The sequence below is a fragment of the Nicotiana tomentosiformis genome, chromosome 8, assembly GCF_000390325.3.
Source record: "Nicotiana tomentosiformis chromosome 8, ASM39032v3, whole genome shotgun sequence".
In the NCBI taxonomy this organism is placed as follows: Eukaryota; Viridiplantae; Streptophyta; class Magnoliopsida; order Solanales; family Solanaceae; genus Nicotiana; species Nicotiana tomentosiformis.
Window position 1 is genome coordinate 39,943,858 of NC_090819.1, and position 14,340 is coordinate 39,958,197.

The 14,340-nt window shown below is 37.8% G+C and overlaps 1 protein-coding gene across 3 annotated transcripts in view; it reads left to right on the forward strand.

The window, feature by feature from the left end:
* The window catches only part of LOC104101837 (mediator of RNA polymerase II transcription subunit 23), a 65,657-nt gene that overhangs the window by 13,980 nt on the left and 37,337 nt on the right, over positions 1-14,340 (forward strand). For all 3 annotated transcript variants that reach the window (XM_070182259.1, XM_070182258.1, XM_070182257.1), the window contains exons 5-7: positions 1,549-1,783; positions 2,394-2,611; positions 3,154-3,361. In XM_070182259.1, coding sequence (XP_070038360.1) covers positions 1,549-1,783; positions 2,394-2,611; positions 3,154-3,361 — 661 coding nt within the window. The remainder of the gene's footprint in view (positions 1-1,548; positions 1,784-2,393; positions 2,612-3,153; positions 3,362-14,340) is intronic.

Consider the following 14,340-nt stretch of genomic DNA (forward strand, 5'->3'; position numbering starts at 1 on the left):
CTTGCTTTAAGTTTTAAGTTTTTTTTTGGATGAAAATTAACATGATCAATTCATTTGGTATAGTTATAAATGTAGACGGAGCTATTCTAGTTCTAGATAGATTGGCTAGTCGGTTATAGTATTCATGGCCTGATGATTGCCAACTTAGAAGTTCTAAGGACAATTCCTTATTCCGTAGCTGATGCCTGATGGTATCTTGTTGAATATTTGAGAAGCTTTTAGATGCATACAGAGATCTGCTCTATATTTAGGGCCTTACTTGGTTGACTCAGTCTTTGTTTCTCTGTTAATGCTCTCTACTATTTAACCTTGTTTCATATTCCTAGTGGTATACCTTCCTGGCCAATTAAGAATTCTTTGAGCAATCCTTGCTTTGGTACTTCTGGCGATACTATTGTTGTACGTATCAGGAAGTGTTTAGATCATAAGATTTTCACAATAAGGGGCCTTTTTTTGTTAGTTACGTTTGTTGTCCATCTCAAGTTATCTACTATTAATCCTTTAGTTCATAAGAGTTGTTGGCGTTGCATGAGGGATTCTCTTTTGCAAGGCATGGATGAGGTACAGGAGACCATATTGCAAACAAAAAGTTTTTGCTTGCAAATCTAAAGAAGGGACAAGGTTTTTTATTTTTTTTGGGATGGGGAGGATTTGAGTCCCTATGAATCAAAAATTCAGAAAACACACTCATTGTGTGGGAACTGGTTGTACTGTTGGCTTTGGGAGTCGGAATATTATCATTATTATTATTATTACTGCTACTACTTTTTCTTGATACCGGTGGTGTCCAAGCCAACTTGGACGCACTTCCATTTTTTCATCTAGTGGTACCTGCTATCTCCCCACATGCAGAGGTAAAGGGTAACTTTTCCCACCAAGGCTTAGACAGACTTGGAAGAAATCACCAAGTGTTTTTGATTCGAATTGTGGTCTCCCATTTTTTTTTTTCATTTCACTTTATTGACCACTAGGCCACACCCTTGGGTGCCTTTTTGGAGTCAGATAATCTGTGGCTTAGGGTAATGAAAAGATAGTACTGGCAGCAACCAAGTGAAGTGTATGCTATAGCTATTGTCACCCATTCAAGTCCTTGCAAATCACATTTACATTTTCCTCATAATCTTTAGGACGGGGGTTCTAGGTGATAGTGATACACAAAAATCAAGTACAACTCTTTATCTTATACACTTAATTGAATCAGATTGTTAAGTCATATTGGAGGCATATTCATGTATGCTGAGCTACTTATCTCAGTCAGAAGTGCTGCATCGGAAACGATGTTTGACCAAGAGATGAAATATGTAACTCGAGCTCCAAGGCCAGTTTCAATCTGCATGAAACAACTATAGCACATATTGCCTGTATCAGTTTTCTCTATTTGTTTGTGCTAATGTTTATCTGTATGCCGCCAGACCTTTATGTATCTTACATCGACCAGTGGTTATATCTTGAGGATATTCTGACACTTGTGCAAAAGCTGATCTATAATGCCTCTTAGTTAAAGAATCTTTGTGATGTGTAAACTTACTTGCATTTATTTGGAAATAGGATCTTGCAGCATCCATTCAAAAAGGGAGTCTGGATTGGGAGCGAGCTTTGCGTATTCTAAAGCATGCTCTTCGTAACAGTCCATCACCAGACTGGTGGAGGCGTGTGCTTCTCGTGGCTCCCTGTCACAGGCTTCATGCCCAGGCTCCAACTCCGGGTGCCGTTTTTACATCAGAAATGGTTTGCGAAGCAGCGATTGAAAGAATTGTTGAATTATTGAAGTTGACTAATTCAGGCAACATTTTCAAACTTCAAACTCTGCCTGAGATTGTGTTAGCAATTGCCAATTTGTACATTACTCTGTTTTTCCCCTTCTCTTTCTTATGATGTTATTATCAGTATTACTAGTTGGCTAGAGTATTGTCAACAGGATTCTTACCTTCTATATCCTGATTAAAAGAGTTGTAATATTTATTGTCTTGTGCAAGTAAATCATGTTAATCTGATAGAGAACAAAAAGTACTGCTTTCCACAGTTGATTCAGAAAGGTCTAAATCCAAGGGCATGGCATAAAGCAAAGTGCTTGAAAGAAAAGTACAAGAAGACCTGAAAGTGTTTTTCAAAATAGTTGTGCTATATGGGTTTATCTTGTCTAACTTTGACAATTAAATGTGCTGCTTGGTGTTTGCTATGGGTGAGAAGTGAGAACTGTTCTCTTGGATGTGTGCCTCTAAGGAAAAGTCCTCTTGCATATTTGGTCACATAATATGTCCGCTCTTAGATAATGTGTGTTTAATTAGTATATTGTTAACTTTAAGGATTTACTCTGCTTCCTAGTAAGTTGCTTTCCCCCTTTGTAATGGACTTAGTTTGATAGCTTTTATTTGTTCTTCTTACTTCTGCAGAAATCAATTGCTGGCAGGAGTGGCTTATCTTCTCAGATATATTCTTTTTTCTCGTGAAAAGTGGATGCGTTGATTTTGTGGAGTTTGTGGACAAGTTAGTATTGCGACTTCAAGAGGGTGATCAACAAATACTTAGGACGAACCATGTTACGTGGTTACTTGCACAAATTATTCGGGTTGAACTAGTGATGAATGCTTTAAATACAGATTCAAGAAAGGTTTTCCATCTTAACTATATACTGATCACTTTTTAAAGATAAAGAGGATATAAACTGATTGCACTTTAATACAATCGTTTTGTAGTGACCTTGATGTTTTTGGTGCTAGTTGATTGGTTTTTTATTTTTTTTTATTTTCATATTTATCTGTCTCTGGTTTTCGAGATTTCCTAGGGAATGATCGCGTACGCGTAGTGGAGATGGCCCTCCACCATGGGGTGGTGAGTCACCAAGGGAGCAAGTTGGAAAAGCCGCTGTTGGCTCCTTGGGAAGTTTTATCGGGGGACGGGGGAGGGTTTGGGGGTTGAGGTGTACCATAATTTTAAAAGAAAATTCCTCCTCCGGATGCAGAACCAGAGATCTGTCATTGGCAGTTCTTTTCATGTCTAAAAGCATTAGTATCTCAATCTTCTTGTACCTTTTTATTTTTGATTTTCTTTTCCCGCTATTCATTAAGATATAATTTTGAGTAATTAAAGTAAGTTTTTGATGTTTGAGCCGATTGTAGTATCTCTTTGGTGACTCACACAATTTGCTGTTAGGTGGAGACAACCAGAAAAATTCTTTCGTTCCATAAAGAGGAGAAAAGCTCTGATCCCAATAATCCTCAAAGTATCCTACTTGATTTCATTAGCAGTTGTCAGAACTTGCGCATTTGGACACTAAATACAGCAACAAGAGAATATTTGAATAATGAGCAGCTACAAAAGGGAAAGCAAATTGATGAATGGTGGAGACAGGTAAACAAAGGTAATCCTTTCATTTGACTGTACAAGTTTGAAACATGTTCGTTCATTTCACAGTAGATTTTAGTTTCAACAAATAAGGTGTAAACCAAGAACATATCTATTGCCTCTCCCCTCCTCTGTATTGCCTGCTTTTGTTTTTTGATGTTAATGTCATTATTTCATCTCTTTTGGGTCATTATAAATTTCATGTTTTGTCTTCTAATCTTACCAATTCCACCAAAACAATGAAAATGGACTGTGCACCAGGTAACTATCCAAAAAAATAATGCCACTCCTGTTGTATCCAAGGTATCGTTTTGACCAGTTAAGGTGTTAGACTTTTGGAGTTAGTGTGGCTGAAATCATTTTGCTGAAGGGGTTATGAGCCCGTTTGGATTGACTTAAAAAAGGCGGGTTTTAAGCAGAAATAACTTTTAAACCAAAAAGCAATAAGTTGGGGTTGCCCAACTTATTGCTTTTGGCTTGTTTTAAGCAGTTTTAAACTTATTTTAAGCACTTTTTAACTTTGCCAAACACTGGAAAAAGCTAACAACAACAACAACATACCCAGTATATTCTCACATACTGGAAAAAGCTAAAAAGAGCTTAAAAGCTGATTTGACCAGCTTAAAAGCCAATCCAAACACCCCCTCTATATCTGATCACCACAAACCTAGGAAGATTCAAGGAAATTGAATTTGAACTATTCAACCCACAAGAACTCCTTGAAACTGGTAGAAAAGCAATAAAATGGATAGATGGATTGGGAACTAGGCTTGAACGAATACAAGAACTCAACTACAGATTTGTTGAACCCGTGCAAACACTACAATAATCACTAATCAAAGGACAGAAGAAAGAAAAGGATCAAATCATATAATGAATGCAATGAGTAAACGCCAAGCAACAATTACAAGATATATCTAAGGGGGAAGGTAAATGAACTCATACATGATACTTGAAACAAACCAAATAACAATCAATTACAAGATATAATCCAAGGGAGAAGGGGAATAAATTCATACATGAATTACCTAACATGTCGTAATCTAAGAGGGGTTAATCAGAGAGAAATGGGACAAAACCCCAACTCTTTTCATAATTTCATAACTAGGTAATGAAAATAAACTCTAAGATGACTGTTTATACTAAGGGTGTGTTTGGTATGGAGGAAAACATTTTTGTCACGACCCAAAATCCACCTAATCGTGATGACACCTAACCCAACCCGTTAGGTAAGCCAAACAACAGATAACACAATTCTAATAGAGATTTATAAATAATCAATAAATGAAATAACTGGACTTCCATATAATATCCCAAGGATCTGTAGTACAAGTCATGAGCTGCTAAGACTTAGATTTACAAAGCTGGTATGAAAATAAATACAACATCTGCTTGGAATATACATAAACATAATTTGAATCTAAAACTACCAAGGACATGTGGTAGCTATATCCGGAAAGCAGGTACATCATCAATACCAGCTCCCGCGTATACAATAACATCAACTCCAAGATCCGCACGAAAGGTGCAGATGTTTAGTATGAGTACAACCGACCCCATGTACTCAATAAGTAACAAACCTAACCTCGGACTGAAAGCAGTGACGAGCTCGGAAGAAGGCCAGTGTCCAACACCAATGATCAATAACAACACATGATATAATGATGACTGTAGAATAAAACAATTCAAGTGATATCATGTTCAACTCGTTCACAAATACAGAAAATTAGGCATGCTTTCCAAGTATAATAGTTAAAGCCCAAATCTTTCTCCGAAATCACTAAAACACGAGTTTAACAAGGAAACTGTGATTTTTTCAAACTTTCAACAACAGGTAAGGCATTTCATTACCATCTAGCATGAGGAAAAATACATCATTATGCCTACATGTCAAGTCAATAACATCCTAGTGAAGCTATCAAGTACACTCACACTCAGCACGCTCACGGTGCCGGGCACAAATGCCCCTCACCATCACACACAAAATCACTCAACATTGTACGGGTGCATGGCACAAATATCCCTCACCATCACACATACAACCACACTCAGCTTGCATCGCTACGCCTCACACTATTAGCGCTAACATTTGGACCGGGTTGCATGCCGCAACGGTTTGATATTTGGATCGGGTTGCACGCCGCAACGGTTATATTGATTAGCGCTTGGGCCAGGATCCGCCCCTCTGGAGTCTGATATTACAATGAGCGCTGGCACAGTGCGTTGCGTTTTACAAATAACGCTCGCCTCTGCTTGTGTAGCGAGAGGCGACAGTGTAGCGAGATGCGGATTTAACGTCGCTTTTAAAAAAAAAGAAAAAGCGCATGGGATTAAAGAAAAAGACCCGCGATTAGGGCTTTCATACATTTCTTTCTTCTTCAAGCTTCAAACAGCAGAGCAGCTACAACGATTTCTTTCTCCTTGGTCAAATAGCCACAACCACAGTGGTCGACCTAGCCACATCTCGAGTTTCTGCCATTTTCTTCTTCATCCAAGTCGACCCAATCAGGTATGCTTCTCTTCTTCTTCGAGTTTCTGCTTTTTTTTTCTTTTTTCTTTCTTCTTCTTTCATCTTTCTTCAGTGTTCTTTCATCTTTCTTCTTTCTCCTTTCTTTTTTTCTTCCTTTTTCTTCTTCTTCTTTTTCTTCTTCTTCTTCTCTTCTTTTTATTTTTTTGGCTCTGTTTTTGATCGAGGCATCAAGCAACAATGCAGACTCAACAGAATAGAGAGTCTGTTTTTGCTCTGTTTTTTCTTCCATTTTCTTCTTCTTCTCTTCTTTTTTTCTTTGCTTTCTTTTTGATCGAGCAACACTCTATTTTTCCTCCGTTCTGACTTCTGTCTTCCTTTTTTTTCTTCAGTTCTTCTCTCTTCTTCTTTCTCTTTTTGCTCTGTTTTTTGTTTTTCAGTTCCTTCATAGCTTCACTGTTGGGCAGAGGCAGAGAACTTTATTTCAAACCTGAAATTTCCTCCTTTTTTAGTTATAGAGTAGAATTAATTGCATATTGACTTGATAATTTTTTCCTATAAAACAGTATTGAAATGACGTCATCCGATGGTAATAAAAGAAATGATATAGCTTGGAATTATGCTATACAAGGTTCATCAAGATCCACAATTAAATGTGTGTTTTATGAAAAATATACCATGATGGAATAACTCGTCACAAACAACATTTGATTGGTGGATTTAAAAATGTAGTACAATGTCCACTTTGTCCGCCTGAGGTTAGGGAGGAAGTAAAAGCATTTGTTGAGAAGAAAAATGTGACAAGAACTCAAATGAGTTATGAACCATCGATGAATCTTATTGATGAAGATGATGAAATGGGACCTCCTCCCCAAACTCAAAAAATATCTTGAAATAGTTTTAGTGGGTCATCCACGCGTACGGTGACAAAAGGTCCTATCAATCTTTATTTCTCGGCAAAACAACAAGAAAATTGAAAAGGTGATTCTGGTTCAGGTTTAGAAGCCAAGAAGATTTTGAGGGATACGCGCCGTAAGTGCCTTTGCAACATGGATGTACGATGCATGGCTCCCTTTCAATTGCGTTAACTACAAAACTTTTGATATGACCCAGGAATGAAGCCTTCTAGCTATCATGAAGTTAGAGTAACTCATCTTAAAAAAGAGGTGAAGAAGATAGGCAAAATTGTTGAGGAGCATAGAGTGGAATGGAACAAGTTTTGATGTTCCATTATGATGGATAAATGGACAACACGGAATGAAAAAATGGTCATATATGTGCTGGTGAATTCTCCAAGAGGTAGTATTTTTCTTGAATCTTACGATGCTAGCAACTCTTCTACGGACACAACCAAAATGTACAACTTGTTTGCAAAGACTATTGAGAAAATTGGAAAGGAAAATGTTGTACAAGTTGTTACCGATAACGCTAGTAAGAATGTTAGTGCGGGTAAGATGATGCAAAGGTGTGCATCCACATATTTGTTGGACTCCATGTGCTGCCCATTGTATCAATTTGATATTTGGTGACATATTCAAGGGAACCCATATGCTTCAGGTAACTTTAATATAGTTATCTTTAAAGCTTTAACTTTATTTATACTTATGTCCTATTAAGTATTAACTATAAAATTGTTATTGTTACTCTTACAGTTTTCACTTAGGCAGTCAAGATATATTCTTACATCAGTTAGAGGCCATTGTTGTTGAATTTGATGAGGAAATTTACAAATGAAAGAAATTTGGTGAGACCGGCCAAGACTAGATTTGGAACGGCTTTCTTGACTTTGCATAGTTTTTACTTGCAAAAGAAAAACTTGAGAAATCTAGTTCTTTCAAATGAATGGAAAGAAAATAGATATGCAAAGGAAGCTGAAGGGAAAGAAACTGCCAAAATTTTTATTTCTCCATTTTGGAATAACGTCGTTCAGGCTCTTAAAGTTGGTGGTCCTTTGATTAGGGTACTTCGTATGGTGGATGGGGAGAGAAAACCACCAATGGGCTATCTTTATGAAGCTATGGATAGAGCCAAAGGAACTATTGAAGCGTTATTTAAGCGTGATATGAGGAAGTATGAGAAAGTTTTTGAGATTATTGATAGAAGGTGGTCGGATCAATTCCATCGACCTTGGCGTGCAACAGGCCATATTTTGAACCCGGGATTGTTTTACAAGAATAATAGAGATGGCACTTTAGATTCAGAGGTGTGAGTTGGATACCATAAATGTCTTGAGAAGTTGGTCCCCGATGCAACGATTGTAGATCAAATAGGGGAGGAGTTTGGTAAGTACACACAAGCAGATGGCCTATTTGGTTTACAGACGACTATTAGAGCCAGAGACATAAGGTTGCAAGGTAACTAACTTTAATATAGATATCCTTATAGTTTTAATTTAATTTATTTGATTTATTTATACTTATTAACTTTTAAAATATTTTTCTATAGTTGAATGGTGGATGCAATTTGGTCCTCAAACTCCAAACTTGCAAAAGTTTGCCGTCAAAGTACTAAGCTTAACTTCTAGTGCAAAATTGGAACGTATTTGAGCATGTAAGAAGCAAATTTATTATAATAATATATTCTATATTGTATTATTAGTGGCATCTATTAATTAATCTCTACAACTTATGCGCAAATTCACTCCAAGAAAAGGAATAGACTTGAGTTATCGCGTCTCAATGATCTAGTGTATATTAAATACAATAGAACATTGAAGCGTCGTTATGACGCTCGCGATACCATTGATCCAATTTTGTTGGATAACATTGACGAGGCAAATGAATATGGTTAACTGGAGCCCCACAAATCATGAAGATGAACAAGTGTATGTAGGAGATGATCTCGATTAGGGTACTGTTTTCTAAGTTGCTCGGACTCTTCACTTTCAGTGCCGCACCCGTGTCGACACGACGTGGGTGTGGGTATGGGTGTGGGATCCGTGTTGGATCTGGTCAACCGATTTTGGGTACTTTGACCAAAATCAACGGAGAAATTTGGGACAGATACAATGATTTTTGAAAACAAATCAAAAGCTAGGGTGATATGGAAGAAAATGGAATACCTTGTATATATAAATTTCTATGTCAGTCCTTTTCCTTTTATCTCCTTCTAAAATTCTACTCTTGTTCAATATTTTCTTCTTCTCGGAATACCTTGTAAGTTTTTCACATAATGTCTCATAATTTAGACATATTTTTATAACTCTATTTTTAAATAATTGAATTATTTTTAGCCGAATCCCTGCACCCGTATCCGTACCTGGATCCGTACCCCCGAATCTTTAAATTTAGATCATGAAGGATCTGACCTCTAGATCCGCACCCGTATCGGACACCCGCACCCGAGTCCGAGCAACTTAGACTGTTTCTATAGCGGCTGGAGTTGAGGAGAATATCTATGGTCTTAAAGGGAGTTCTTCAAGTTCAAATAACAAGGGAAATAGAGTAGTTACAAGTTCAAGTCGGTCCCTAATTGATGAAGACTCCGAGGATGAAAAAGATAATAGCCAATATAATGCTAACATTTTTGAAGTTCAAGAATTTGAAAATCTTGAAGAAGAATAGATGTTGCTTGTTTTAGTTTATGAATCAACTATGACTATCTATTGAGTTTTAATTTTTGAATTGATATATTTATTAATATATTATTGCTATTAAGCTTTTAGTTTTGTATATATATATGCAAATTTAATATTTTATTTTTGTATAAATTGTCGCTTCACATAAAAAAGGCGAGCGCTTCGCTTCTCGCCATAGTGAAGCGGGCCCTCGTCGCTATTTGTCGCCGCACGCTATCCAAAACACTGTATCAAACCGTTGCGGCATGCAACTCAATCTAAATATAAATCACAATATGGCTCTATAGCTCACTTCGGTCATCAATCGCTCAAGTCTCAGTTAACCCCATCTCACAGTACTCAGTTCAACAGTATATGAGGCATCAACAACCTGTGAGACATCACAATACTCAATTCAACAGTATTACACATGTGGCATCAACAACATGCACTGAGATAGAGATAGCATACACAGATATAGTATCATGTACAATTAAGGCAAACAACTCAAAAACAGCAAGAATAGCCCTATCATGTCTCAAACAAATAAGCACATAGCCTAGACATGATTTCTAACATGAATCATAACTCAAATAATCATACAAGTAGAGAAAAAACGGATATAACGAGGTATGATAGCAAAACAAGTCCCATAACAGTCTAAAGTCTACCCGGATCATGAATATCCTGGTGCACGCACACACGCCCGTCACCTAGCACGTGCGTCACCCCCAACACATTTCAAATATCATAGTTCTTGGGGATAATTACCCTCAAATCCAAGTTTAGATATGTTACTTACCTCAAACAAGCCAAAACAATACTCTAGAAGCTCCATTCCGCACAAATCTGACCTGCGAACGGCTCGAAACTAGCCAAAAGCAACTCAAAAACATCAAATAATGCCATAGGAAACAAACCCAAACGATAAAAGTCGAATCTTTAATCAAATACTCAAAGTCAACACGGGCCCGCACCCCGGAACTCGACAAAACTCAAAATTTCCGACAACCCATTCGAATACGAGTCCATCCATACTAGTTTCATCCAATTCCGACTCCGAATCGATATTCAAAACTCAATTATTCTCTTTAGAAAAGTTTAGACAAAAACTCCCAAATTCTCTTTTAGATTCATCTCTGAAATGCCACAATGAAAGATAGAATCATGTAAAATAATCAAATCTGAGTAAAAAATACTTACCCCAATCCAAATTGTGAAAATCGCCTCAAGAATCGCCCAAATCCGAGCTCCCAATCTCAAAATGTGATAAAAATGAGTAAAAGTCCGAAAATACTAATACCTCTGCCTCAGGTGTACCCTTCGCGATCGCGGGACCCACATGGCGAAGCTTGCACTATGCGTTTGCGGCCCCAGGCTCGCGATCACGATGCACAACTAAGTCGACGCTCCGCGATCGCGATATAGACCTCGCAAACGCGAAAGCAACACCACCAGCTCCCAGTTTCCTTATTCGCGAACGCGATTGACTTCACGCGAACGCGAAGAACAATCTCCTCCAGTCCAGTTTCCTTATTCGCGAACGCTATTGCTTCTACGCGAACGCGATGAACTACCAACCCAACTGACCAAATACTCAATGCGATCGCGACTCTGCTCTCGTGATTGCGAAGCTCAACTGGAGCACCAGAAACCAACTTCTCATGCAAACTTCGAAATGGTCCAAATCAATCTATAACACACCCGAGCCCCTCGGGACCCCGTCCGAACATGCCAATAAGTCCCAAAACATAGCGCGGACCTACTCGAGGCCTCAAATCCCACAATATAACATCAGAACCACGAATTGCACCTCAATTCAAGCTTAGTGAACTATTTCAAATTTTCAAATTCAATCACCTCAAATTTTGCACACAAGTTCCAAATGACATAACGAACCTATTCCAACTCCTGGAACAACAGTCCGAACCCGATAAACATCGAAGTAAACTTCCGGTCAAACCCATGAATTTTCCAAACCTTCAAATTACTAACTTTCGCCAATTAGAGCCAAAGCCTTCTAGAAACATCCAATTACCAATCCGGGCACACCCATGTCCAAAATCACCATCCGGACCTAACAGAGCCATCAAAATCCTGATCCGAGGTCAAATACACAAAAGTCAAACTTGGTAACTCTTCCAACTTAAAGCTTTCAAATTAAAAATCATTTCTCCAAATCAATCTCGAACCACTCGAAAATCAAAATCGACCATACACGCAAATCATAATATCTCATATGAAGCTACTCAAGACCTCAAACCACTGAACGGAATGCAAATGCTCAAAACGACCGCTCGGGTCGTCACAATTTTCCAAATTTTTCATGCTTGTTGGCTTAAATGTTTTGAAAAATATTTTATTCACATACTATATCATCTCATAACATATTGCTCATCTTCCTCAAATATATGCTTTATCGAACATAACGTATGTTAACAAAACCTTACAAGCTGATTACTATTCTTAGTGAAAGTGATGTCTTTTTTAAGTACTCAAACTTCCTTTATAGTTCATCTATTTTTATCATGGTATATGACAATCTTTATGCTCCACGGCTTACTCTTTGACAACTAATCATGCTCATGTGCACTGAGTTTCATACTCAACCTTGTCAATGGAATTTGAGGAGATTGCTAAACAAGAGGAGGTGGCTTGGAGACAAAGATCCAGGGCTCTTTGGTTGAAACAAGGTGACATGAAGTCAGGAACACAAAATTCTTCCACAGAACTGCAAATGCTCATAGAAGATATAATAATATTGACCTGTTGATAGTTGAAGGAGTAGCTGTGGAGAACATTGTAGACATCAAAAGAGAAATAGTCACATTCTACCTGAAGTTATATACAAAATCAGAGGTGTGGAGACCACAAGGTAATCTTAGGGATTGCCCTATGATTACCCAGAGGAGAATGAGAATCAAATGCTGCAAAGTCCTTTTGGAGAACAGGAGATATGGGAAAGTGTTGAGGCATGTGCATGGAAGTGATTCACAATGAAGTGGTAGTTGCTGTTCAAAATTTCCATGCTCAAGGAATATTTGAAGAAAGCTTCAATGCTACCTTTGTAGCATTGATACCTAAGAAGGTTGGAGCTTAGGAATTGAGAGACTTCAGGCCTTTCAGTCTTATTGGTAGCGTCTACAAAATTATCTCAAAGCTGTTATCAGAGAGACTTAAGAAAGTGGTGAATAAACTGGTGGATACACAACAAATGGCCCTCATATGAGGCATGCAAATTATGGATACTATTTTAATAGCAAATGAATGTGTAGATATAAGAACCAAAAGCAAAGAACCTGGGATATTATGCAAATAAGATGTTGAGAAGGCATATGATCATTTAAATTGAAATTTCCTTCTAGGAACTCTCATGAAAATGGGCTTTGGAGAGAGATGGATTACTTGGGTCAAATTTTGTATCAGCACGGTCAAATTTTCAATACTAGTGAATGGTTCTCCAGCTGGATTCTTTTCTTCTCAAAGAGGTTTGAGACAAGGGGATCCTTTGTCCCCCTTCCTCTTTATCATTGCCACAGAAGGTCTAAATCATATGATACAGACAACTCAAATCAACAACTGGATTAGGGGTTTCAAAGTGAGTTCCAGGGTTGGTAGCAATTTGGTGATATCTCATCTTCAATATGCAGATGATACATTGGTCTTTTGTGAAGCTGATAAGAACCAACTGATGATGCTGAGGGTGATCTTCATTCTCTTTGAAGCCACATCTGGATTGCACATTAACTGGAACAAAAGTTTTATACATCCAGTTAATGAGGTGGAAGAAATTCATAGCTTAGCTGGAATTCTTGGAGGACGGATTTGGGAGTTGCCAATAGTTTATTTGGGGATGCCTTTAGGGGCCAAGAGTAAGTCAAAAGGGATATGGAATGGGGTGTTAGAAAAATGTGAGAAGAAGCTAACAAATTGGAAAAATCAGTACCTGTCCTTGGGGGGTAGATTGATTCTTATTAATTCTGTGTTTGATGCAATGCCTACTTATATGATGTCTCTCTTTCCCATTCCAGCAAATGTATTGAAAAGGATAGATGCATTACGAAGAAACTTCTTATGGCAAGGTAATAGTGACAATAAAAAAATTCATTTGGTTAAATGGGTGTCTCTTTTAGCTAGCAAAAAGGAAGGGGGTCTTGGGATCAAGAATTTGAAAGTCCAGAGCCAAAGCTTGATGATGATATGGCTATGGAGATTTGCAGCAGAAGATCAACCTAATGGAAACTTGTGATTAAAGAAAATTATGAGATGGAAGAAGAATGGACAACCAAAGTGGTTAATAGTCTATATGGGATCAGTCTCTGGAAATCTATTAGAAATTTGTGGCCTAAAATGATGACCAAGTCTAAAGTCAGAGTTAGGGATTTAATGAAGATATCCTTCTGGGAAGACAATTATAGGTCAAGGAGCTTTGAAACAACTTTTTCCCGACATTCACTCCCTAAATCAACAGCAAGCAGTTGGAGAGGTATGGGCAAACCAAGGCTGGAATCTAACATTCAGAAGGCTTCTGAATGATTGGGAGATTGGCAGAGTAACACAGTTCTATAATACTCTAGAGCAGTTTAAAGGGACTTCAACTAGAAAAGACTGCATGATATGGCAAGGGCATAAGCAAGGAAAGTTAAATCTGCCTACAAGGAGTTCAATTTTTCAAACAATCATATTGGATGTTGGCCATGAAAGATGATATGGAGAGTTAAGATTTCATACAAAATTGCTTGCTTTACATGGTTATTGGCAAAAGAAGTAGTGTTGACTCAGGATAACCTTATCAAGAGAGGTTATCAACTTTGTTCCAAGTGTTACTTATGTGGACAAGAGGCAGAGACAATAAATCATCTCTTTTTACATTGTAGATGGACAACTCAGTTATGGAGGATATTCATTAGTTTGAGGGGCATCAGGTGGACTATGCCAAGAAGAATACTTGAGGTACTAGCATGCTGGAACA